Source organism: Cryptomeria japonica, chromosome 2 (genome assembly GCF_030272615.1).
Source record: "Cryptomeria japonica chromosome 2, Sugi_1.0, whole genome shotgun sequence".
In the NCBI taxonomy this organism is placed as follows: domain Eukaryota; kingdom Viridiplantae; phylum Streptophyta; class Pinopsida; order Cupressales; family Cupressaceae; genus Cryptomeria; species Cryptomeria japonica.
The window spans coordinates 142,191,887-142,217,691 of NC_081406.1; the positions used below are offsets into that span (position 1 = coordinate 142,191,887).

At 37.9% G+C, this 25,805-nt stretch overlaps 1 protein-coding gene across 2 annotated transcripts in view; it reads right to left on the reverse strand.

Annotated features, from left to right (window-relative positions):
- The window catches only part of LOC131053990 (uncharacterized), a 344,360-nt gene that overhangs the window by 256,649 nt on the left and 61,906 nt on the right, over positions 1-25,805 (reverse strand). For both annotated transcript variants that reach the window (XM_057988551.2, XM_057988552.2), the window contains exons 3-4: positions 6,640-6,794; positions 5,981-6,166 (exon numbers count right to left, since the gene is read on the reverse strand). In XM_057988551.2, the coding sequence (XP_057844534.2) occupies positions 5,981-6,166; positions 6,640-6,794 (341 nt within the window). The remainder of the gene's footprint in view (positions 1-5,980; positions 6,167-6,639; positions 6,795-25,805) is intronic.

Sequence of the window (25,805 nt, forward strand, 5' to 3'; positions counted from 1 at the left end):
GAAAAGTTTGCAAAGTGAGCCTTCAAACCAAATTTGAAAATGAGGCGAAGCGTTTAACTAAAAAAAAACCTTTTCAAAATGTCTTCCAACCCAAAATTGCCAGAGGGGAGGTTAAAACTTAAAAGGTAAATCTTGCAAAACCTCCAGTTTTCTCGAAATTCTAGGACTTAGGTGATTAAAGGTGAAATCACACGAAATTTCGCAAGGATGCGTTAAAATGGAAAGCCAAAATCTCACATTTTAGGTGAGGCATTCGAGACGACATTTAAAAGATACATCTCACAAAAAGCTTCTCGAGCCAGACGTTAAAATTTAATGTTTGATTAATTAAATTAATTTTAATTTTTCAAATTAATTTATTAAAATGAGATTAATTGTCCACAGGTCGAAGGCATCGTCTCGAATAACCAGGAGAAGGCCTGAAACGTCAAGGAGCCAAGCGCTGAAACCTGAAGAAGAAGATGCACGAACGCGCTGCAAAAGCACGAGATTTGAACCGAGCATTGGGAAGCATGCCACCGGACCACAAAGCTGAAATCCACCACCGGGACCAAAGACCAAAGAAAACTTCGAATGCGGCAAGTTTATGCAATCTCAGGAAAAGTGCACAGCTGGATTTAATTCCAGAAGTTCAGTTTTTGAAAACTGAAACTGTTTTATTGTAAAACTGCCTGTAGGCCCCACTTGGATATTTCGAAACAAAGGGGAAACAGGTTAGTTGTGGACAGTTATGTCCAACTACTAGATAGACTTGAAATAAAGCCAATAGTGGCAGGTAGTTGGAATTATGGTTGGTTGGATAATTGAGAATTGAATAGGCATGGGTTAAAGCTGCCAGTTTCTGGAAGGCAGATCAAGACCCTTGGATGCAGCCCATCCTAGCCTCTGATTCATATTGTAAATTCTATAAAAGGCAGAGGCCTTTCTTTTGTAAAGGCTTATACAATTAAAGTTAGAGGGTTAGATTTTAGAAGTTACAATAGGTTAGATCTTACCAGTAGCATAGAGATGCTGCAGAAATTGTTGTAATAGGCAGCTGAAATTAATATATAGACATTGATTTGGTATTTATTGTCTTGTTTTCATCCTGTTTGCATAATTTCTTTCAGTATTTTAGATAGATCTTTCTGTTTTGGGTGTGCAGGTATTTGATAGATTCAAGCTCATACCATTGAGGATATACTGATTGTGTATCCATTTGTATGGTTAACCTGAGCCTTTAATTGTGCTTAATTCAATTGCAGGTGTCCGTCTGAGCTGCGCCAGAATTGGGTGCTTAGTCGTGTGTTTGCGGTCTAAAAATCTTCCAAGTCCCCTTGAAGATTGCACCGTTCCTGCAAGGTTGTGAGCTATTCTAGCCAAGCAGGGATTGGTTATGTTGAATCCATCTACCCGCATACCAATCTTGTTAGTTTTAGATCTCCTATCCCTTCCCTTTTGATTTTATTACGCAGTTCGAGAATCACAGCAAACTAGCTTGTTGCAAAAATCCTAAGACACCTTGTGCTCCCAGCAAAACACATCAAACTACTAAGCTATCCTGCAGTCAAGACCTGACAACCAAAACATTGAGGTCATCCCCATTGATCAAATTCACACAACATTAGGGATTTCCTTATCTCAAGAGAGGATAGGACTCTTAGTATCTCTATTCTGCATTGGCCAGATGAGGTCGTAAGTTTCGCGACTTTAGACATGTCAACACGAAGTTCATAGGATTAGATTAAGATTAGAATTATCTTCCTAAACCCTCCCCCTTTTTTCCCTTCTTTTCCAAGTCTTAGTAGAAGTAGGATTGAAAAGAGCTCATTGCAAAATCATTCCAAAAAAAGAAGAAAGTTATAAGTGTCAGGAATCACAACCCTTGGATTGATTCACTCCTCGAACAATTATGTGAGTCCCCCTTGAGATTACCAGCAAATCACAACAAACCAACTAAGACTATCCACATGAATCTAGAACCTTGGAATCGTCTTTGTGATCACACAGTTCGTCTGCTTAGCACATAGAAGATTTTGATCAAGAGAGAATAAGATATCTCTAGGTATTTTATTTTGAGTTGTGCGTGCATTAAAAACACACCATCAAGTAAACAACAATATTTGATGAAGTGTCATGTGTCACTTGATCCTTCTTTGAATGAGTCAAGTTCAATGAACTTAGACATGCTGATGTGGCATTTCCTGATTGACTGTTGATGAATAGGACGCCACCTCACCTTGCTCCTCATGTAGATCATCATGAAGAGTTTGTGATTGAGCAATATCTCTTGAAACTCAACATAATACAATTGTTCAATCTGATGAAGATGGGTCATATTCCCAAATTGCATCATCTTTGATGATCAAGCAAACTTTTTGACTTTGCTTAACTCTTCTAAAACTATTTGCTTCCTTGATCACATTCACAATTTCATCTTGACACTCAGGAATATAACATTAACAAGTAAAACATGAGAATGTAAGAGATTATAATCGTAGGATCAAGGAAATATTCATGAAATTGGAAAATAAACTAGTGGATAGATAAAAGAAAAGATGGTTCATTGAAGGACCGATTCCTTAACTCCAAAAGAAAATGAAATTTGTGCCTCCGTCCTTTTATGCCAAAGCCTATAATCGAGCTATGGACATAGATAGTCAATAAAAGACATCCTCTCGAGGGAAGCGAAAGACAGAAGAAGATGACAACATAAAAGACAATAGTGATAGTGAATCAAAGAATTTTCAAGTTGTATGAATAGATATGATGAGGATGATGAAGGAACTAAAAACTAAAAAACAAATTACTAAAAACAATAAAAAATCATGGTGTACCAAATACAAATTTGAAGGTCACATTAGAGTAAGTTGTCTAAAAAAGTTGTTTAGTGACATGTGCCAAGTTATGGGGCATTCAAGTAAAGAATGCCCATACAACCTCAAGATCAAAGAAAGCTACCTATGCAAAGCCGATCTAATCCAAAACAATGGTGGCAAATGAAATTGCCAAAAAAAACGCTGACCAAGGATGGGCCAATAGAAGTGCCAACAAAGTGATTATTGCCTAGTCAAGGACAGAAACTACAGCCAAATCCAAGCATGATGGGTTCAAGATAAACAAGACCCCTGCAAAGACTTTCACATCCTTGAAGATCACGACACAAGCTAGCAAAAAACTTGAACTAGGGAATGGTAAAAACTCTACACCAATGTAGAATCAACACAAAAAAACTTCACAATGCCACCAAACCAAAACGGGTTGAGCCAAAACCAGTCACAAACTGGTCAAAACACGCAGTTCTGGCAAATGTAAATCTCAAAATAACTATGAATGAAGAAGCATGTGCCAAATGCAATGATGCATTCATTACCAATCAAACAAAACCAACCAGCTTGGACCTCAAAGACAGACACTTGTAAAAAGTCTCCAGCTAGGAAGGGGAAGCAGAATGGTCAACTCTGATACCATGTTGGTGTCACCCAAAAATATCAACCTACAAACAAAACAACCTTCACAACGCAAAGAGAAGCAACTTGAAAGATGCCATTTCACCAATGAGTGAACAATGAAATTGAGATGATACAAAATGTACAAACACCCCATATAAATAACAAGAGTATGATGAGGTATGAGCTAACAACCAGCTAACTCCCGACTACAAAAATTAAATGCACAACACACAATATTAAATACTGACTAATATCTAATATAATAAGATATGGCCCCATTATAAAGATAATCTAGAATGCCACCTATTGTGATGTCCCCTTCTTGTTGACATCAGATATTCAGTAAGATTAGCCTATCATGCCAACCCTCGTAGGGTAATGAGGATGGTTAGAGGGTTTCCTGAGGATTGTATCATCTCCAGTCTTAAGAATGCTTCAGTTTGGTCTTCGTTTGGCATCAATTGGACATCATTTTCTCTACTTACTATTTATAGTAAGTCTTGGGGTGTTCGAGAAGGACCCTTTCTATTTTTAGCAGGAGTGTATGGTCACATGGGGAAAAGCAGGTTGGACTCCCATTTCAAACGGCACCCAAAAATATTAAGTATTTTGAGAGTTATTAAAGTTTATGTGGCCAAATTAATAATAAATCATTTAATAAAGTGAATATAAAGTTATAACTTAACTTTATAACTTGAGGGTCTAGGCATCATGAGAAGGGGTCCGAATTTTTAATTAATTGTGAGCACATAACCCAAGGTCATTATTGCATTTAATGATGCCAACTTAATATTATAACATTTAATGTTATTAAAGTGCTTTATGGGAGAATATTGAACTTTTTGTGGAGAATATATAATGTCTCAAGAGAATTGAAGCTATTATGATTATTATGCTGTGAAATTGTTGATTTCTTTGGAAGAGGAAGAAACCTAGGGTTTCAGACTTCCAAACCATTGGAGAATGTGCAAATCTTCAATGCGTTGCTGCTCTGAAGTAGTGAAATATCTACCGAATTGCAGCCTATAGGGAGAGCTTCACTCAGAAGTTTTCATTGAGCAAATTGGTGAAGAAATCATTGAATCTACATCTGCAAATCTGAGAGACTGAATTTGTGAAGGGATTTACCACGTGTAGCATCAATCCCAAACAGCCGTACATTTCCAGTTGTAGCCGTACCATTTCAAGAGGTACAATTTCATGCTTGCAGCTGTCAAAAAATTCTAAGAAAATTAGAGAGGGATCGCAGGGGTGCAGGAAGACAATGCGCTGCAACCAGAGGGTACATAGACTTCAATCAGAGTGCTGGCAAATTTTCCAAGGCAGTCGTACACCTTCAGCAGCAGCTAAAAGACAAGGTTTTCATTGCCAAGCAATCCAATTTGTTCGGGTATAGTGTATTATGGACAGCAATTGAATAATCGAAGGAATACATAGTGCATTTACAGTTATAAGTTAATTTGTTAGTTGCATGCCAAGTGTTTGTGGAAATGACAATTGGCTGTAGGTGCACATTTACATGTAAAATTTCTGATATATGCATTTGAAATGACCGAGAGAAGTTGCAATTGCCTCTTGTTCTTTGCTTAGACACTGTAGTGTTAGTTGCAAGCATTCAAATCATATTCCATGCCCATTTAAGCAAACAAATCGGACTGAAAACTAAGATCAGCGTACATAGAGGTTGCACGAGAATTGTTTGACAAAATTCCTAAGTGTCTAAAGCTGGAAATTTAAGTCAGAACCTGCAAGAGTTCTTACACCTATGTAAACTTAAGCCATGTGAGAGGGACAAAACCACATTCACACCATCAATTTTGATTTTTGAAGTCTTGCCTTGTGTATGTCTATTTCAATTATCCTTGTCCTTTGTTTTATTTGTAAGCACAGATTCCTATTCTCTGCAGTTCACGCAGAGATCAGCACATGGGATTTTTTTGTGTTTACAGAAAATCCAGAAACACTTTGCATGAGGTGTTTAGAGCTTATTTCAGCATAAATCCTTTGCAAAGATACAAAATATATTGTATTGCATATTTCATTTCATGTATTATTCCAAACCTCCAGATAAAATCTTGTGAATGCTATTCAGTGGGGTACATAATTTTATTTGTGTTTTACTTAAGGGACCTGCCTTTTCCAAAACATAAGGAAATAGGTGGTCTTCCCACAAAAATATTAGCATAAATTGCCCTTGTCCATTGGGTGAGTCATACAAATTTTCAAATAGAAAGAGTTCACATTTACAAACACTGACAAGTATATTCTCAAAACCAGCCATAGAGAAATAATCAGCATTGATTGCCATTATTATATTGACTCAATAAAGCTTCTTTGTTACACAATTCTAATTACACTCAGAAAAATGAAAGAATCCTAAGCCATAGACTAAGTTGATTATCTTTCATAGGAAGAATTATTACCTTTTCCATTTACACATACTAAAACACAAAAATCCCTTTCATTTTTCCTTCTCAAATCACAATCTGACTCATTGAAAATTCTTTGAAATACTTTAGTTCCATAATCTTAAATAAGGCTACTTGTACCTGATCATGGACTCTAAAATGGCATCCTGGATCTACAATCAAAGCATCTCCATAGATATTGGAATTTGCATCATCACAACTAGAATTTGAATACCCATCAGGTACAAACACAACCAAGTTTGTTTTTTTGAATGGCTTTAAAGTCCTACTGTTCATTGGAACAACAAGGACACCAGGAGGATACTCCTGCAATAGAATAAGCATATCGTCACAATGAGAACATTAGCTAAAATTATAGTCCAGCAAATATTCCACCAAACCCTTGGATCTATTGCTCTTAACAATATAGTGAGTTGTGCACCTACAAAAAACTACACCCCACAATGAAATTAGCTTTTTAACTGCACACTTTTTAAAGAATAAATCCTATGAAGAAATGATAACCATGAAAAAAGAAAAAAGCCAACAATGTGAACCCTCAAATGCCAGTTATGACAATTTTCCTAACCATTATAATTCATCAACATTCCCCAACTACCTATTGTTATTCAATACATGATAGTCACAAAAACATGTACATAAACTACTATGCATTTTTTCTTGTCCATCCGTAAAAGCTAATGCTAAGGGCAAAAAATTTCAACATTACAAATCAGCAAAAGACTCTTTAATCACTGGAGCTTTAAAAGGAAGAGATATTCTTTAGATCTATATCCAACCTGGTAATGTAATTTAAAATTGAATTTCCATTGTAAAGGCTCGCCAAAATGGGAAGAGGATGCAATGCTTGCCAAAGGTCCTACACGGTCCTCTCTTGGATTAACGTCTACAAGCAACTTCCATGCTTCTGGGAAAGTCAACCACTTGGCTTCCTCTACATAAAATGAGTCAGAAATGTTGTGTTCAAATCGAATCAATAAATACATAAGGCAAACACGTCAGTATAAAATGTTGAACAGATACATCATTTACTAGAGAAAACAAATAGCTTATTCTTTTCTTTCTTTTCACCTTGAAGTACAAATGTTGAAAAGACTTGACTCATGATTTCAATGAGTTCCACACATTGCAAAGTTTTAAAAGGTTAAAAAGGACAAACTAGATATTCCAATTTCCAAGTATACATTACATTATCCTCAAACTTTCCTCAAAACACTCTACAACCCTTAGCAAAGTATTGTCGCTTCAGTCCTCAAAATGATTTTTTCTTCCATTTGTACCAAACTTAACACTCTCTGATTAAGTGCTTAAGAGTAGTCAGGTTAATTGAGATTTGGGCATCCAAATGCAGTTCCTGCATTCTATATCATTTTATTCCGCAGAGATTTTCTTTGGTCATCCTTTAGCATATCATAACCTAATCATGAAAGTGTCCAGGAAGCACTTAGTGGAATGCCTGCTTGATTAAGTTGCTGTACCATTTCATTGTCGGATACAAGCTCAGCTCCATTTCCTTCTTTGGTGCTCAAGTTGCCATAGACACTATCAACAGTGACAATTCAACTTGTCCAAGTTGAGTAGATGATGCATCTACCTTGACTTCTGAAACTGATCTATGGCATACATCAATATCAACAACATTTTTCTTTCATAACAGCTGCACTGATCTCTAATATCTTGGTTCTGTTTTTCCTTTGAATGCTGCCTCAAAGGCTTATGTTCAATCACTGGCCTGTAATTCAAAGTTGCTGTACATATATTATAATAAAATGCTCTCAAGCAGCAATAACATATTCGCCAATGTTAACGTATATCAGGTCTAAATGTATTCTTTAACGGTATTTAGCTATATTCATCATTCATGTATCTTAAAGCAAAAATATAGACCTGTAATAAGCATAAAACAGAAGATTCAAGCAATCATTCTATTGATGTCAAGAGTTTAGGTTTAGAAATCATAACAGTTATCAATCACAAATTTCCATAGCCAAAAGGTCCATTTCCCTAATTCAGCAAAACTAAAAGTGCAACTTAGAACTTCATATACAACACCTTAAAAGTTTTTACAACCATAAATACTATATTCAGGCAAACTGCATGAAGGTCAACCTTGCTTCATGGCACCACAAACATATGTTAAGTATATGTTGATCATTATAGCATGTAGATTGAGCCTCAAATCTCACCTATAAGGTACATACTGATCACTAAGTACACATGCATTGGACACGGCTTTTTGATAAAATTCAAATTCTATTAATAAAGGAAATAATAAAAAAGGACCTGAGCAATCCCTGCCCATGGACAGGTTGGGGATTACATAGTTATTTATCACAATAGATTATAACAATAGAAAATAGCAAATATATTGAGTCTCACAGCTACAAGGCACTCACTCCTATTTAATCCCTGCCTCATATTAATTGTCAACCAAGGCACCTTGATTATAATACTACTAATGCCATTGAAACCCCTAGATTCAAATTTAGTAAGTCACAAACACAAAATAACATTGTGATTCATTATGTAGCATGCAAGCCAACAGCTCTCCCACAAAGGACAAGTCGAGAGAGTTGAAAATTTCAGAGTGAAAAATACAACAGATAACAGAAACATGATAACATAAATATGGTCCAATGTGTTCTTAAACAGCAATAGGAATATGCAAAATTGCAATGTACAAGAGCAGAGATATGGCTAGACACAAAGTAAACACAAATACAAAATTTTAAAATGCAATTACAGATGAACTGATGATCTATAACTTCATCTTTTTTGTGGACAAGTAAAAGGCAATTGTTTTAAAGTGTAAAAAGTTACATAACAACCTGTCGTGACATTTTCACACATCACCCCATTGCAAATGGGAACCCCTAGTTTTTGCTTTTTAGGGTTGTGTCTTGTTGGTTGAAAATTTTGTACACTTAGGGAGGCATGCTAAGTTGTACTTTCAGCCACAGCATGTGAGTTAAAAACTCTCCTTATTTTAAGGAAAGGATCTCCCTTTCCTACTATTACAAACAAAACACTAATCTAACTTAGTTGAGACAACATGCTTTTCTCTTTTTTCAGAAAAGATGATCAGAAAAGAAACTACAACTAAAGTAACAAAACAGAAATTTAAGAAATTTCAAGAACAACAAAGATGCTTTATATGAAAGGAAGCAAAGTTTCCAAGAAAGCAAAAAGTCTTTTGTCACTTAACCCAGGACAAGAATGTAGAAGCAAAGCTCAAAGTCTTCACTTGTCTATTATCCTATCTACCTTCCAGAATGATTAGTATGATAACAATGTACAACTTACAACTACTCAAATTCTGTTGATATGGTGCACCTCTAGACTACTATAAATAGGAACAACTACATGCACAAAGTCCTATAACTCCTCTCTATTATGAACACTTAGCTATGATAATTTAATCCTCAATAGTTACAACACAAAGTCTACAATAAATTAGATCAAAGTTCTCTTCAACAACTTCACTAGAATCTCAAATACATACAAACAAGTATATCACTATCACATAAGAACACACTAGATATATGAACAAGGCCTCAACACAAAGATTGAAACTCAAATGCCTTCTTTGTATTGCTTGAGAATTCAATTTACAAGTATAAAACACAAAGTCTTTATCACTGTAAATTTCTGCAAAGTTTTCTTGCTTGCTAAAAAGATCAAAAATACATAGAGCACCCTCCAATATATATAGGAGAGGGGCTAAGAGAAAAAATGGGAGAAGTCCAACTAACTAAGACTTATTCCACAACTAACTATGACTTATTTCAAATTACAGTCCTATTGTCTTTCAACTTGTTATTTGTTTACATGTAATTACAAGTTACAAGAATGCGAGTAATGTGACTACTTGCAATTAAAAATTTTGGCATTACATGTAATTTGTCAAAAGGAAATTACAAATGCATAATTGAAACTAATGTAAGTGTCCAAGACACAACTTTATTTACATCACCCTCTGTCTAGGAGGTCTTGATGCTGCTACAAGATGTTGGCACTTGAAGTATTCAAAATTGGTGAGGATATTTGTTTGAGAACATCAACTTGCATCATTGATAGTTCCTATGTCCTTTGCCAATGAACTCTAATCTCATCTTCTTGCTTGGGGTAATACTGATTCTTAAGGAGAAGTTCTTTTTGTGCTTATGACATTGTACTCAAATCAATTTACATCACTATTGTCATCAACATATGAAAACACTAGCTTTTGTTTACTATCCTTACATGCATTGAAACCCCTTGCAATCAGGTCTCTAGGACCCGATTACAAGTGCAAAAATATTTTTAACATTCTTTCAATATTGGCTTGCAATTGGGTTTTGGAGGCCCGATCACAAGTAAAGGGAACTTGCAATAAAGGAGACTAGGTTACATGCTTGCAATCAAGTTTCAAAGACCCCATTGCAAGTAATAATATAATGGCAATAGAAAGACTTGCAATTGTGTTTCAAAGACCCTACTACAAAAATCTTGTAATCAAGTTTCTAAGACCCTACTGCAAGTAAAGTTAACTTGCAGTTTGAGCAAAAAGTTCCTACTTGCAATGACATCAAAAAGTTACTAATTGCAATGACAGCAAAAAGTTCCTACTTGCAATGAGGAACTCAAAACCCGAAATTACACAAAAAGCTAGGAAAATGAAAGCAAAAACCAACTAAAACTTGGACAGCGATGACAAACACACCCACTGATGATTTGACATTAACAAATACAAGTTTTAAACCTCGTAAAATGTGCCTTACAGAAGAATACTAAGAATTTTGAGCAAACATTTGTAGGGGTTTGAGACAACATGTCTTAGCATATTAGATTTTTGTCTCCGATTTCTTTTGTCTCTGCAAATGATTCAGGGTTTCAAAATTTGGGGAACCTATCAAAGTCAAAAGGTGAAGGAATGGTCAAATGGACATTCTAATGTTATGAATCGGCTTTAGATAGGTCGAAGGAGCAAAATCGCAATTTCTCACGGTCCATTCTGACAACCTGCTTTTTGGGGGAATATTTGTTTTTTTGCTTTTTCTAAATTTATAAAGTTTTGTTTTTGGCATTTTGGGGCCAATTCGGGAATCTGCTTTTTCAACCTTTTTTTTTTTAAAAAAGAAAGTTGCTTTTTTCTAAAGTTGTTTTTTTGCTTTTTTTTATCATGGATGGCTTCAAGGTCAGAAGCAGTGTCAGATTTGAAAAATTCATCCAGAATGGGCCAAGCATGAAATATATTTCGAATTCAGAAAATGCATTCCTAAAAAGCTAAGTTGAAGATCAAAAGGAAGAGGATTCACTGTTCAAATCGTGAAGAATGCTCATCCATGGAAGAAATTTCTTGCCCAAGGCTAAGTTTGCTCTTTTCTAAACAAAGTTCCTTATCTAGACATGAATTCCACCTTGGGAAGCATCAAAGTTTTCAGTGACACCTTGAAGTTTGTCCATGACATGGTGAGACCTTCCTTGAGAGGATGGCAAGTTTGTCGAAGACTTGGTAAATTTTTCCTTCGTGGTAGGTGTTATCACAAAAGCTCACACCCATGCTGAGCTATCAACTCAGCAACCTTGTGAAACATGGAAACAACCCCGAAGTGTGGGACCTTGCGCAAGGGGTTGAATCTTCAGAGAAGGTCGGCTTCCTTCTCAATCCAGGTGAAGGTGTTGAACCAACTCAACACTTCAAAACTTACTCCTAAGCCTATCCTAACAAATTGCAGAGGTAAAGGGAAGAGAGAAATGCTTAAAACAAAAGAAGGTGATACACCAAGAAGAGATTGTTCCTCTCCCTACCCGAAATGACACAAAGAATCAATTGAAATACCCAGGAGATGCACAAACTTCAGTTGTATGAGTGACCCCAATGCATGTATGGAGGTTAGAATTCACCGAATGTCAAGAGGGGAGAAGGTTTCCCACAAGTCACAATCATAAATAAATTTAACACATCATATATAAGAGAAGAACTACAAAACATACACCTATGATGAAGGTAAGGAAACATACACATCATACATAAGTTGAAAGAAGGCAAGAACGGTGATTTCAATTAATTATAAGGCCAATGGCCAACTTACAGTTGCAAAATACAGAATAATACAAGAGCAGTGAGAGAGCATAGAATAGCTCAAGCCAGCAAGGAGAGAACCCTTTACAATGAGGCTTAATAGCCTTTATATAGAGAAATGGTTACAAGAGTAATCATGACCCCTGTATGTTAGTCTGGGAGAACAGGGAAGTGCATGCACTTGACTTCTGTACATGCAACCAACCTAGCCATACCCACAAAAGGCAACCGTGAGAAGGGTGGATTGACTGACCTTCAAAAGTCAGAGTATGCAGACATGACATAAGTCATTACAACAAGCATGGTCCCGTACCTCTCTTGATGGAAATTCTACCAAAAACATTAAATGCACCCCTATGGCTCCACAAAAGAAGGTGCACAAGTCACAAAGTCGTCGGAGCATTTAAAGCTTTGAGTATCAATCACGCCATGCGAAAGTGTTCCAAGCCAAAAGGAGTCCGAGGACTTCGGAAACTCGAGTTCCCTAAGTGGGGAAGACAAGGAGGAGCTTCGGAACCTCGGGGTTCCGGAGTTCTCGAGAAGGGGAAGGAGAACTTCGGAATCTCGGGGTTCCGAAGTTCTAGGAAAGGGAAGAAGAGACGCAGAAGGGAACTTTGGAACCTCGGGGTTTCGAAGTTCCAGGGAACTAGAGAAAAAAGGCAAGGAGGGAAGGAACTTCACCTCGGGGTTCCGAAGTTCCATGGAACTAGAGAGAAAAGCCAAGGAGGGAAGGAACTTCGGATCCTCGAGGTTCCGGAGTTTCAGGAAAAGAAAGGGGCTAAGGGAAAGGAACTTCGGAACCTCGGGGTTCCGAAGTTCCGAAGAACAAGGAAAGGGAAATTTGGAACCTCGGGGTTCCGGAGTTCCGAAGAACTGAAGAGGAGGGGGAAGGAAAGGGAGGAACTTCAGAACCTCGGGGTTCCGGAGTTCCACGAAGGAGAAAGGAGAAGCAGCAAAGGGAAGGAACTTAGGGGTTCCGAAGTTCCGAGGAAGGGAAGAAGACAAGGAGGGAACTTTAGAACCTCGGGGTTCCGAAGTTCCGGAGAGAGAGAAGAAGAGAAGGCAAAGAGAAGGAACTTCGAAACCTCAAGGTTCCGGAGTTCCGAGGAACATGAAAGAAAACGGAAGCGAAGGGAAGGGGCCTCCTCCAAACAAGACAACACTTCACACCTCATAATTCCATTGCTTTTCTCCTTGATCAGCTGGGGCAACGCTAGTCCATGGACCGTATCTTTGATCGGTTCTCACTGATGGACCAAGGGTGTGTTGATGTGTATTTTGTACACGACCAAACACAAAATAAAATACCCAGAGGTATCTTATCCTCTCTTGAGTAAAGTTACCGAATGCTGAAGATATCGCAAAGAAGGTTCAATCGGTGAAACTTCAAGGTTCATTTACGTAGGTTCTCTACTTGTGGATGAGCACCAGTGGTCGTTGTGTTTACGGTTTTTCAAGGGGCCTTACGTACTTTCAGAGAAAGCTTGTTCATGTGACTACTTTTCAAATGAGGGAACAGGATTTTCCTAACGCTAACTGGTTTCAAAAAAAGATCAAAAGATAAAGGTTTCAAAGAGGCGAGACTAAATTAATCCTAAGAATGACTCAGTGATGATTGGTCTTGACAGGACTCTACCAATTTCAGTATTGCCAAGAGGTTACAACTTCACTGGAATTGGTGCGATCTTCTAAGGGGATTCAATGATTTTCAAATCACTAAAGGGGATAGATACTATCAGTAAGATACATATCAATGCCTCCAACAATGATTGAACTCTTAAACAATCTTGATGTTTCCAGTTGACCACACAGGGCGTTCTTACAATCAGTAAGGAGCTAGTGGTTTGGAATGTGAGTCTTATCAAAGATCAAGTACAACATTCATCCTTCAAACTTAAAACTTAAATGCTATCTCTACTAAGAGTGATTCAAGAAAATAAACAACCATGAAAATAGCCACAAGGATTGCAATAAAACACCATAACTTCAATATTTTATTGATCTCATAGCCAAATAAAACAACAATTGTTCAACTTTCTCTCTTCACACCTTATTTCTCTGCTGCTCATAATAAACTTATTTCTCTGCTGCTCATAATAAACTTATTTCTCTCTAACTCTCTAACTTTCTTCTAACTTGTTTAAAATGAAATGAGTGAGGGCTTATATAGCACTCTCAAATACAATGAACGGATTGCATCAAAAGAAGATCGATGGCTGAGATTTTGACATCTAAACCCTAATTAGGGTTTGTTACAAAAAAATCCCCATTTAGATAAAAATTATCAATCCATAGCCCATAAGAATTGGCACAAATAATGAGGAGACATAGACCAATAGGAATTAAGTTGCCACATCATTTTATAACAACTTTTCATCTAGAACTTTGTTCCCCTTTCTATGCTCTTTTCTAGCATATTCAATAAATCTGGACGTAATCTTCTCAACCTCAACAATAGGAATCTCAAGAAGATTCTTCATTCATTCTTCCAAGTGAAGGACTTGATCAAAAGCTGTGAGAAGGGTCGCCTCCCATCCAGGCCCAAGCTCTTTTGTTTTCTCGATCAGGAACATAGTAGCATGCATCTGATTTTGCTGCTCTTCGGTGACTGTGTTCTCCTCTTTGCAAAAGATGATCCTGATCTTGTTTTCCAATTCCTGGATGTCTACATCCGTCTCGATCTCAATTCTTCTGTCGAGGATCGTACACAATACCTCAAACACCTTGTCTTGAATAGGGTGGATGGTTTCCTCAACTCGGCCACATCTGGAACTGATATCTTCGAAAAGAACTTCCTTTATTTGGACCAAAGTTGACCACTGCAGAAGGCTATGGGCTTCTCCATTCATTATCTTCTCTTGCGCTAGAACTTGTCTTGGAGTCCTTATCACTTGCAAGACCAGGATGACAACATCTCTAGTGTGAGCAAAAGCATCCACAGTTACCAATAGATTATGGATGATCTCAAGAACTTGGATAGCACGGTGGACCGTCTTCATCATCCTTGTTGCAAATTCCATGGCCACCTTATAAGATTCATCAATCCAAGAACTCATGAGTTGGACCAAGCTCTTTACCCTTTCCGCCTCATTTATTGATTCAAGAGGAAGTGCATGCAAAGGAGATATTGCTAGATCCTGTCATCTCAAATGTTGATTAAGATGGCTAAAATAATTCCTCCAAGCACTGACCTCCTTTTCTAGTTTCTTATTCTTTTCCATTTCTTCTTTGAGTTTGTCATTAAGTGCTTTCAGTGAATTAGTTGCTTCTTCCATGGCTTGCACAGTGGTAAGTGGACCAAAATCAAATGTTTCCAGATCGTATTCTTCTGCTAGAATCTCATCCTCATAATTGTCCACCAATGGTGTAACTATCTGCACTTTTCTGGATCCTGTCTCATCTCTAATTACCTTTGACATCTTTGTGGCCTTCTTCTTTTCTATTTCTTCATGAGAATTTCCTATGAGGCTTTCCAAGTCAAATACTTGTTCTTCCTCTTTGACCACAACTACCCTAGTCAGCCTTTCTTTTAGCCAATCTGGAATGGAAGACTTTCTTTCCCTTACTTGTATTTCTTTAGGCAGAGATCTATCTTCTCTGAAAGGAGATGCTACTTCATCATCATTCTTCTCTTCTTGTTGTTCGCTAGCACCAACCTGAAGAGATTGACTAGATGAATGCTGAGGAGCCTGTCCTTTACCTCGATTATCATTCTGCACCATGGATTCCATAGACTTATCAATTTCATACACTATCTGCCTTTGATCTTCTCCTTGACTTGCTTCTTTTTAAGGCCTAGAAGATGTACTTGATGGACGATCAAGATTCACCTTTTGTTTCTTCTTGGAAGGTTCTCTCTTCTCAGGTCCTCCTTTTCTCTTTGATCCCTTGGAATGGGAAGCATTCTCACTCACACTTGCTTCTCCTTCTTCTGTTCTTGTTTCCAGGGTGAATGTCATGGATACATTCTGCTCCTTCAACTTTTGATGTTGTACGTCCACCCATCTGTGAGTGCAAGATAAAACGGGAGCCATCAAAGCTCTTAGGTCTGAAACCTCTAGCTCATTCCAATCCATCTTCACTTCCTTAACTTCCTTCTCATAGGATGATTGGAGGTATCTACCACTGTCCTAGGCTTGATCGTGAAAGATCCCTGATGGATCTTTTAAACTGACAGGCTGTAACTTTTAATTATTTGTTTTAAAATAAATTTTTCCTGTTTATTAAATGATCTTTCAAAGAGAGACAGAAGTTGCAGAAAGGTTGTGTCTTTTGTTTTTGTTTGTATTTTTCCATATATAGGTAAACAATGAATAACAACAGCAACAAATATGAAATAGGGTGGAAAATATGTGCAATAATATAATATTCAGCCAATCCAAAATAGCTACAAATCATATCAGGCAAAATACATAAATGATATGCCAGCAAAGTATCTACCAACCAAAATCATGTTGCGGGCTGCAAGAAAGACCACCCACGCACAATGAAAAGAGATGGCTGATGAATACCAATCAGCAACCCACGTGCCAGCTGGAAGGAGGTCGTACGGCTGCTGCAGTCACGTCCAGGCAGCCAAGGAACTCCCACATGCCAAGCAATATACCCAACGTCCAAAGCCAAAGCTCTTCTAATGCTGAACTTGCACTCCAATAAAAGTCTAAAACCAAATGAAGCTGCTGAAACCTTCTATTGGGGTTTGCGTCCCAATATCCAAGCCCTGGGGTTTGCATCCCAGTTCTCCAGAAATCGCTCCTCAAAGCAAATTCACAAATGCCAGTTTGAAGATGTAAAAAGATAATAAAATAATGAGCCAACATCTCCTTTTATCTCCCTCTCAAAGCTACTCGAACCCTAAAGGGAGAATATGCTTTTACCTTTATTAAATAATGGCATATTCTTAATTAAAAGGCCTTTATGTATAGGAAAAACACCCCTTTCGTCAAATAACAAAACTCAAGGTGCCAGAAGATCTCCGGATGATGAAAATAAGTTATAATAATTCAAGACCTTTCCAACGAGCTATAACACATATGCCTGCCTGACCAGAAGAAGCCAAAATCCCCTTATTACTGCAATTAGCTATATAAATAGCTTTATTTAATTAATAAGACGCTAACTTAGGAAATATTAAAAATATATCCCAAATAGCCGTATAATGCTCATCTGACTCCACAAGTCTGAAACGGAGCCTACCGCCTGTCTGTGACTGTTGTCGGAAATCATGGATCCTCGAGCAATCTTGTCCCTAAAATCTAGGGATGCTCCTAGAAGCTAGGAAACATACCCAAATCTCCTGAAACTAAACCCAAGGAATAGTCTCATGGTAACCCAACCCTGGGTACTGTCAAATCCTCCTAAATAGTAGGAATAGCCTCCACAAAAGAAGGAAATGCCTCCTAAAATTAAGGAACTGCTCCAAACTGGTCCACTATTGCCAGAATACCAAATCCCAAACACTGAATATCCTCTCTAAGTCTCTATCCACCACTGTCAGCCTACAAGACCCCAAAAAAAGCTGACTCACATGTCTCTGCTAGACAGAGCTAAAGAGGGGACATGACAATCCTCCCCTCTCAGAGATGCTTGCCCACAAGCAACTACAAAGCTGGATGCTGCAAAATAGACTCACCCTCCCAAGTGGCATCCTCTATGGGAAGACCTCTCCAGCGTAACAAATACTCCCGAATCACCCGGTTTCTCAGTCGTCGTTCCCTCACCTCAAGAATCTCCTCAGGGACCAGAGTCAATTTACCTTCCTCGTCCATGGGAGGCAATTTGGGTGATGCTGTAATATGTTGTCCCAGGGCCTTTTTCAGGCATGACACGTGAAACACATTATGAATTTTACTGCCAGGTGGTAACTCAACCTCATAAGCAACCTCTCCAACTCGCCTGAATACTCTATATGGTCTGTAAAAACGAGGTCTGAGCTTCTCAACTCCCCATAAGCTATTGTTATAACTTAGACCAGCATCATGAATGAGGTTGTAAATGTTATTATACCAATGCCAACCAAGGATATCGATCCCGATCTCAATGTCCATCAAGCAGTCATATCTCTTCACACTCCCATGCAACTCAAGAGCTGATGTAGACCATGATAAATCTGCATGTGCATGGGAAATCGCAGTAAGACATCCACTAACTACCGGAGAGTCAAGGAAGATTGAAACCAACAAACACATAGCTGCCATATCACATGAAATTTGTGACACATCCAAAGAAGAATTGTAGATGCCCTTATCACCAAACAAAATTGTTTCTTGGGTGGTTGTTCCACTACGAATGATATCCATAAAGTCACTGTGCTCATCCATGATTGCATATCCTTCAAATTTGCGATCATCATGAAAATCCAATGATGCAATATGTGACTCCTCTAAAATTGGTTTGCAATCAACATACTTACTTTGCTTATGCTCAATCTCTAAGTCTTCTTTTCTTGGAAGAAAGTGTGATCGAAGATATGCAACTCTTTGTTGTCTTGCCTGATTTAAACGTTTGTGGCGCTCCTTGATTTGTTGTAAGTGCTGCCTTGTCTGGACAAAAAACAACTTAACCTGTCGTACTCTTTCTAGACCCCCTTCATTCAACCTTCCAGACTATTCTATTTGAGCTGCTCCAAAGCGCATAAAATTAGTCCCATGGTAAGATGCATCATCAAGCTTATCGCACAACATGATTGCACCTTGCGTAACACCCATGGTAGAATCTCTAGCACTCATCTCTTCATGCTTAGAATTTGCATTAACTTGAAAAAGAAAAGGTATTTTACTGCTGTTATAAAAATCAGAATGACTGTCATGCATTTGTGTCATGTCATCAACTCTTACAAGTACCTCTTTATTGAAAATAACACAAGCATTTTGAGTGCTATCACTTATAGAATATCCTTCATTTGTTATTCCATGTATCATGGTGGCAAACTCTCGAGAATGAGAATGTACACAACTGTTGTCTCTAATCAAAATTTTGGGCTCCTCCTTTATACTTTCTTTCGAATCATCAAACATCACCAACTCTTGACTTGTCCCATGTCTATCTTCCCAAAATTGAATGCCAACATTAGATGACTCGATAACATTGTCTTCTACATGAGTATGGGCTGCTAGATCACTTTTATTACCTTTCCTTGTGTTTCCTTTGAAATCTTCAACACTGAATTGTACCTGCACACTCTTGGCTGCCACATCTTCAACAATAACCATTAGCTTCCTTGGCTCTTTGTTCACTGCTGATATGCCTATTGTCGGTGTGTTATTGATTTTTCTTGTCTCAACTGAAGTACTACTGTCAACATCAACTACAAACTCAGCATAAGATAAGTCTTGCTCCTCATTATGTATGGAGTAGTGTACATCACAAACTTCTTCAAACTGATTTAATACTGTTGTTTTGATATAAACAAGTCCAGTCCTCTTGGAAGAGACATCATCAAAATAACCATGCTTAACCAATGTATCATGTATACCACCATTTGCAAATTCAATTTCACTACTTGCTCCATGAATAGGAGCTGCAAATTCATGTAATTGAAAGAGGATGATGCTGCTGTCCTTAATTATAAACTTAGGAATGATTGTAGCCTTTCTTCCATTACCTTGGAAAACTTCAATGCAAGAGTACACTTGCATACACTTGGCAGCCCAATCAAGTAACATATCAAGACTTGAGACTAGGACATCCTTACACTCAAGCAAAGTGTCAACATCATAAAGGTGAGACATCAACTTACAAACTGATTTGTGTTCTTCTCTAACTGCTATTATAAAATCAGATTGTGGGCAAATAGAAGTTCCCACCACAATCTCATGCTTATTTATCCTTTCATAAATGTCAACCATGCTATAGTTGTCTTCACTATCCTTCTTGGATTTGTGCCCATATGAAATCAAAATATTTATGTCCCATTTTAGGAAATCAGAATTATGTTCAAACCTTCCCAAGGTGTCTTCATTGCCATTCCTTGTATTGTTCTTGAGGGTAGGGTCTCTTTTCATGAATGTTGACCTATGAAGTGTACTCTGCTGCAAGTAACATGGATTTATAGCTTCCATAGCTGCTTTTAATCTAATCCATACCTTCACCTCCATGATTGCTATGCTTTTCCTTACCAATTGTCTCCAAGGTGTAGTATGCAAAACAAACCAAACATTATCAAAATGCAAGATCTTCTTAGTAGACAATCTCTTGGACTCCATAATAAGCTCTTTAAGATAAAATGCCTCATGTGACCTTAACAACTGTCCCTTCATTGTAGATGATGCATGATTAGCCAATTTGAAATGAAATATGTTCCATTCCACACAAATGGATATGTCACTTGTAGCTAGTCCATCAAGTGTGTAAATATCAGCATGAATGTTTTGAGTCTTCAAGGGGCTCTCTAAAAGAGGGAAGTCATAGACTTCATAAGGCAAACCAGACCAAACTGAATTTCTTGAATCATACCTCCTTTCTTCTTCACACAATGTAACATGCTCTTCTTGTGGGCTTACCTCAAGAAGCTTTTCCCTTGTAAGATCTTCATCTACACATTCTTCCCTTGGAAGAAATAACAATCTAATGTATGACTCTCTTTGTCTTCTTGCATTATCAAGTTGATTGCATCTTTCCTTAAACTCTTGCAAGTGCTGTCTTGCTTGGGTAGCAAGCATCTTTGCTTGCATAGCTCTATCTAACCAATCTCCATTCAACCTTTGGCAATGCTCTATATCTGCTGCCCCAAAGTACACAAAATCTGATTTATGATGGGTTGTTTCATTCATGCTAACCTCTGATTTTTCTTCATGTATGGAATTGGTCTCAACAATAGAGTCAACTAATTCACTAGAGAATGCATCTGTTTCATGTAACTCAACATTCATTCCTTCAGGGCTGTTTCTACTGTCATAGTCTCCAACAGAATCCACCTGTAAGACACCTTGCAAAGATGTAGAAGTCTCATATGAATTATTCCCTAATGCTGAGATTTTTTTTCACCAATCAAATCTGAATGGCTATCAAAGTCATCAACTAATTTTCTGCCAATCTCATTTGCAGACATCATTTCCTTTGCTCCTCAACTGCTTCCCTGGTTCTCAAATGACTCATGTTGCCTCCTTGGTTGATGACGTGGACTCGAAAGCATCAAGTCATCTTCATCGGGTATTCCCATGAATTGTGTGAAGGAAAAACAGTCACGTATCTTTTTCGGAAGGGAACAATATTTGTCATAGTTGTTCATAACTGTATCATTCAATGTCTTTGCAGGAGACCTCCTCTTTGTACTAGTTGATGAAGTCGTACCCTTAGAGTGTCTCGAACTCCCTGAAGGTGTTTTCCCTGTTTGTTTATTCTTAGACAACCCTGTCATGATGACCAATTTGGTCTGCAACCAAGCTTCAATATAAAATCAAACTACTGATCTTCACCCAACAGGCTAGCAAGATCAAGGCTCTGATACCACTGAAAGATCCCTGATGGATCTTTTAAGCTGACAGGCTGTAATTTTTAAATATTTGTTTTAAAATAAATTTTTCCTGTTTATTAAATGATCTTTCAAAGAGAGACAGAAGTTGCAGAAAGGTTGTGTCTTTTGTTTTTGTTTGTATTTTTCCAGATATAGGTAAACAATGAATAACAACAGCAACAAATATGAAATAGGCTGGAAAATAATGTGCAATAATATAATATTCAGCCAATCCAAAATAGCTACAAATCGTACCAGGCAAAATACATAAATGATATGCCAACAAAGTATCTACCAACCAAAATAATGTTGTCGGCTGCAAGAAAGACCATCCACGCACAATGAAAAGAGATGGTTGATGAATACCAATCAGCAACCCACGTGCCAGCTGGAAGGAGGCCGTACGGCTGCTGCAGTCACATCCAGGCAGCCAAGGAACTCCCACGTGCCAAGCAATATACCCAACATCCAAAGCCAAAGCTCTTCCAATGCTGAACTTGCACTCCAATCAAAGTCTGAAACCAAATGAAGCTGCTGAAACCTTCTATTGGGGTTTGCGTCCCAATATCCAAGCCCTAGGGTTTGCATCCCAGTTCTCCAGAAATCGCTCCTTAGAGCAAATTCACAAATGCCAAGTTTGAAGATGTAAAAAGATAATAAAATAATGAGCCAACATCTCCTTTTATCTCCCTCTCAAAGCTACTCAAACCCTAAAGGGAGAATATGCTTTTACCTTTATTAAATAATGGCATATTCTTAATTAAAAGGCCTTTATGTATAGGAAAAACACCCCTTTCGTCAAATAACAAAACTCAAGGTGCCAGAAGGTCTCCGGATGATGAAAATAAGTTATAATAATTCAAGACTTTTCCAACGAGCTATAACACATATGCCTTCCTGACCAAAAGAAGCCAAAATCCCCTTATTACTCCAATTAGCTATATAAATAGCTTTATTTAATTAATAAGACGCTAACTTAGGAAATATTAAAAATATATCCCAAATAGCCGTATAATGCTCATCTGACTCCACAAGTCTGAAACAGAGCCTGCCACCTGTCTGTGACTGTTGTCGGAAATCATGGATCCTCGAGCAATCTTGTCCCTAAAATCTAGGGATGCTCCTAAAAGCTAGGAAACATACCCAAATCTCCTGAAACTGAACCCAAGGAATAGTCTCATGGTAACCCAACCCTGGGTACTGTCAAATCCTCCTAAATAGTGGGAATAGCCTCCACAAAAGAAGGAAATGCCTCCTAAAATTAAGGAACTGTTCCAAACTGGTCCACTATTGCCAGAATACCAAATCCCAAACACTGAATATCCTCTCTAAGTCTCTATCCACCACTGTCAGCCTACAAGACCCCAAAATAAGTTGACTCACATGTCTCTGCTAGACAGAGCTAAAGAGGGGACATGACAGATCGGCTACTCTGTAAACTTTACACTTTTTGATGAAATCCAAGGGTAATCTGGAATGCATCTTTCTTTTCACTTCTATATCATCCTGAATATTCATCCAGAAGTCTTCTACTTGAAACTCATCCTTGTACTTCTTCCCGACTGTCTCTTCTATATGACCATGAGGATCAAAATTCTCCCTTGAGGCAAAGGATGTGAATGAATATAGAGATAATTCCTTCTCCGCATCTTCCGCAGCCTGAGTATTAGGAAACACTTCAATTGAATTTCCCAGCAGGATAGGCGTGGGAATTCCATTTCCATGCTTGTGTCTTGATGCTCTAGCATAAGCTGCCAACTGCCTAGTCACTTCAAGTTGTATTATCCTGTCTGTAGGATATCTCGGCAACATGTAGGGAGGAGAAGGACATCCATGAACTCTGATGTATGTGAATTTTGGAAATTGAATGAACCATGCACCATGCTTCTTCACGAGCTCCTGTGCATCCAGCGACAGTCGATTGTGAATCTCTCCTTGCAATGTCCTGGTGACATACATCGTGAAGGTGTCATTGACTAGCTTGCAATCACTTCCTAGCAGATGATGCAGTTGAACATAAGAATCACAAACTCTTATTTCTCCGGGTCCTCTCCCAAAAACTCCTCTGTGAGGTAGCCCTGCATATTCAAAACTTTTGATCAAGGCATACATAACATATGAACTCATGTGAAATGACTTGGTAGGATTTAGCCTTCTCAACTGCACGTCCAGGTTGTTGCTAATGATTCTAGCCCAAGTAAGCATTCCCTTTCCTTGGATGATCACTTGTATGAAGAAGAACATCCACTTGTCAAAGAAGAAAGCTTGAGAAGCACCCGTAACCTGATTGAGCAACGTTATCAAGTTCTTGAATTCTTCTTGGAAATCAATTTTGTGTGGTGTATTGGGAATCTTGTTCAGGCAAGGTCTGCTCTTGAGTAACCAATTCTTGTTGATGAAGTTTAAACAGGAATCAGGATCATCCTCATAGATAGACCTAGCTCCTTCTAGACTTTTGTAGATCATGTCTCTATGCTCTGGGAGATGAAAAGCTTCGCTTATAGCTTCCTCTGAAAGGTAGGCTAAGATAGTTCCATCCTTGGCTACGATCGTCCTTGACTGTGAATCATAGTGCCGGGCACACTCGATCATCAATTCATGACACTTGATTGCAGGAGGGAAACCTGCGGCCTTGATGATGCCACTCTCAATTATCTTCTTTGCAACAGGTGATGGTTTGCCAATGTAGGGCGCTTCCCGAAACTTCTTCACATTGAAGTTTCCTAGATTGGTGTCTCCGATATTGCTCCACTTGGACACGATCCTGGTTTCCAATCCATCATTCTTCTGATCCTCCTTAATGAGAGTCTGCTGGGTAGTGGATCCACCGGTCCTGGGGGTCGTCATTTGATATCTACACAAAAGCTTCAAGTTAGGGTTTGAGCATAATACCTTAAGGTATGGGATTTAAGTCTTTTCAAGGAATTAACTAAATATTAATTTGAAAATAATGTGATAAATCCTAGAATTATGAATTTTCAAATTAATATTAATTGAGAATTGAAATCAGATTGTACTTAGACTTTCAAAAGATTGCTATGGAAAATCAAACTAAATCTTGAATAAACTTTCAAAAATCTGATTATACATACCTCTTCCTTGATTTTTAGCTATCAACCTTTGAAAAATGAATAAAGGAAAATGAGAATTTGCTGGACAAAGATGTTTGATCTGAATTTTAGACTCCTCCTTTGGATGAATTAACCTTCAATCAGCCTTCAAGCCTCCTTCAAAATCTGGAAATTCGCCTTCAATCCGCTTCTCAATCAGAAATTCACCTTCAACTAGCCTTCAAGATCTGGAAATTATACTCCAACCTGCTCAATTTCGCACCCCTAAATCTGCTCCTCAAATTCACATGAGAGAAAGTGAATGGATGATTTAAAATTTCAAAACAAGCCTTCCCTTTATAGGGCGCTCACCTCATTTTGCCTCTAGGCCGACTTAGCAAATATGTAAAAAAATAAATAAATAAATAAAATAAAACCACTTTACAAGCTGGCCGACTTGATTAGAAGGGAAAATAAAATGCCTTTGAGCGCTAAAGTGGGATTTTTTATTTTTCAAATTAATTTCAAAGCCTAAGGTTGATTTTTTTATTTATTTTAAGGCTTAGAAAGTTAATTAATCAATTAATAAGTGCCTTAATTCATGCGAATTTGTCTTAGTCTCCCAAATGTGTTTGATTGGCAAATTTAATGAAAAGATATAGGCTAGCTTAGCGAATGCTAAAGCTTGATCAATGTTTGATGAATTTTCATTCTCCTTAGGCACTAGAATGTTCATAGTTTAGGTCTCTCCAAGGAGGCTTGTTTGAACTTTTTATCTAGGTTTTGTTCACTTCATTAATCAAAATCCTTACAACCTAGATTTGCCATCACTTCATGCTCTTATCATCATAATTTTGCAATTTGCTTTTGACTTAGTCTAAACAAGGTAAATAATAGGTATCCTCAAGGATTTCACCCTAGACCCTTTGGAAGGGTCAGGAGCGATTTTCTTGATTAGGCCTTAAATACCCCATTTTTCTCTCCAAAATCCTCCGGAAGGTGAACATACGCTTGTTTTGGCTTAACAAAACCTAGGATTTCAACCTTTTAGCCTTTCACATGGGTAAATTAGGTGAGAATGGGAATTTCGCTCTGGACCCTTTGGAAGGGTCAGGAGCGAAATTCACCCTTTAGGTCACAACTCACCTTTATTTGATCAACAACCTTCTCTAAGGCAATCTCCAGGGTCCATTCTCAACTTGGCAATATTGGTTTGATCATCACAAGGCCAAAAAGGTCAAATTTGCTCAAAACCTAGCCAGGGACAGGACCCATCCAGAATTTCGCTCTGGACCCTTTGGAAGGGTCAGGAGCGAAATTCCAATTTTAGCTCAAAAAAAGCATCTTTAATGGTCAAGAGTCTATCCCAGGCAATCC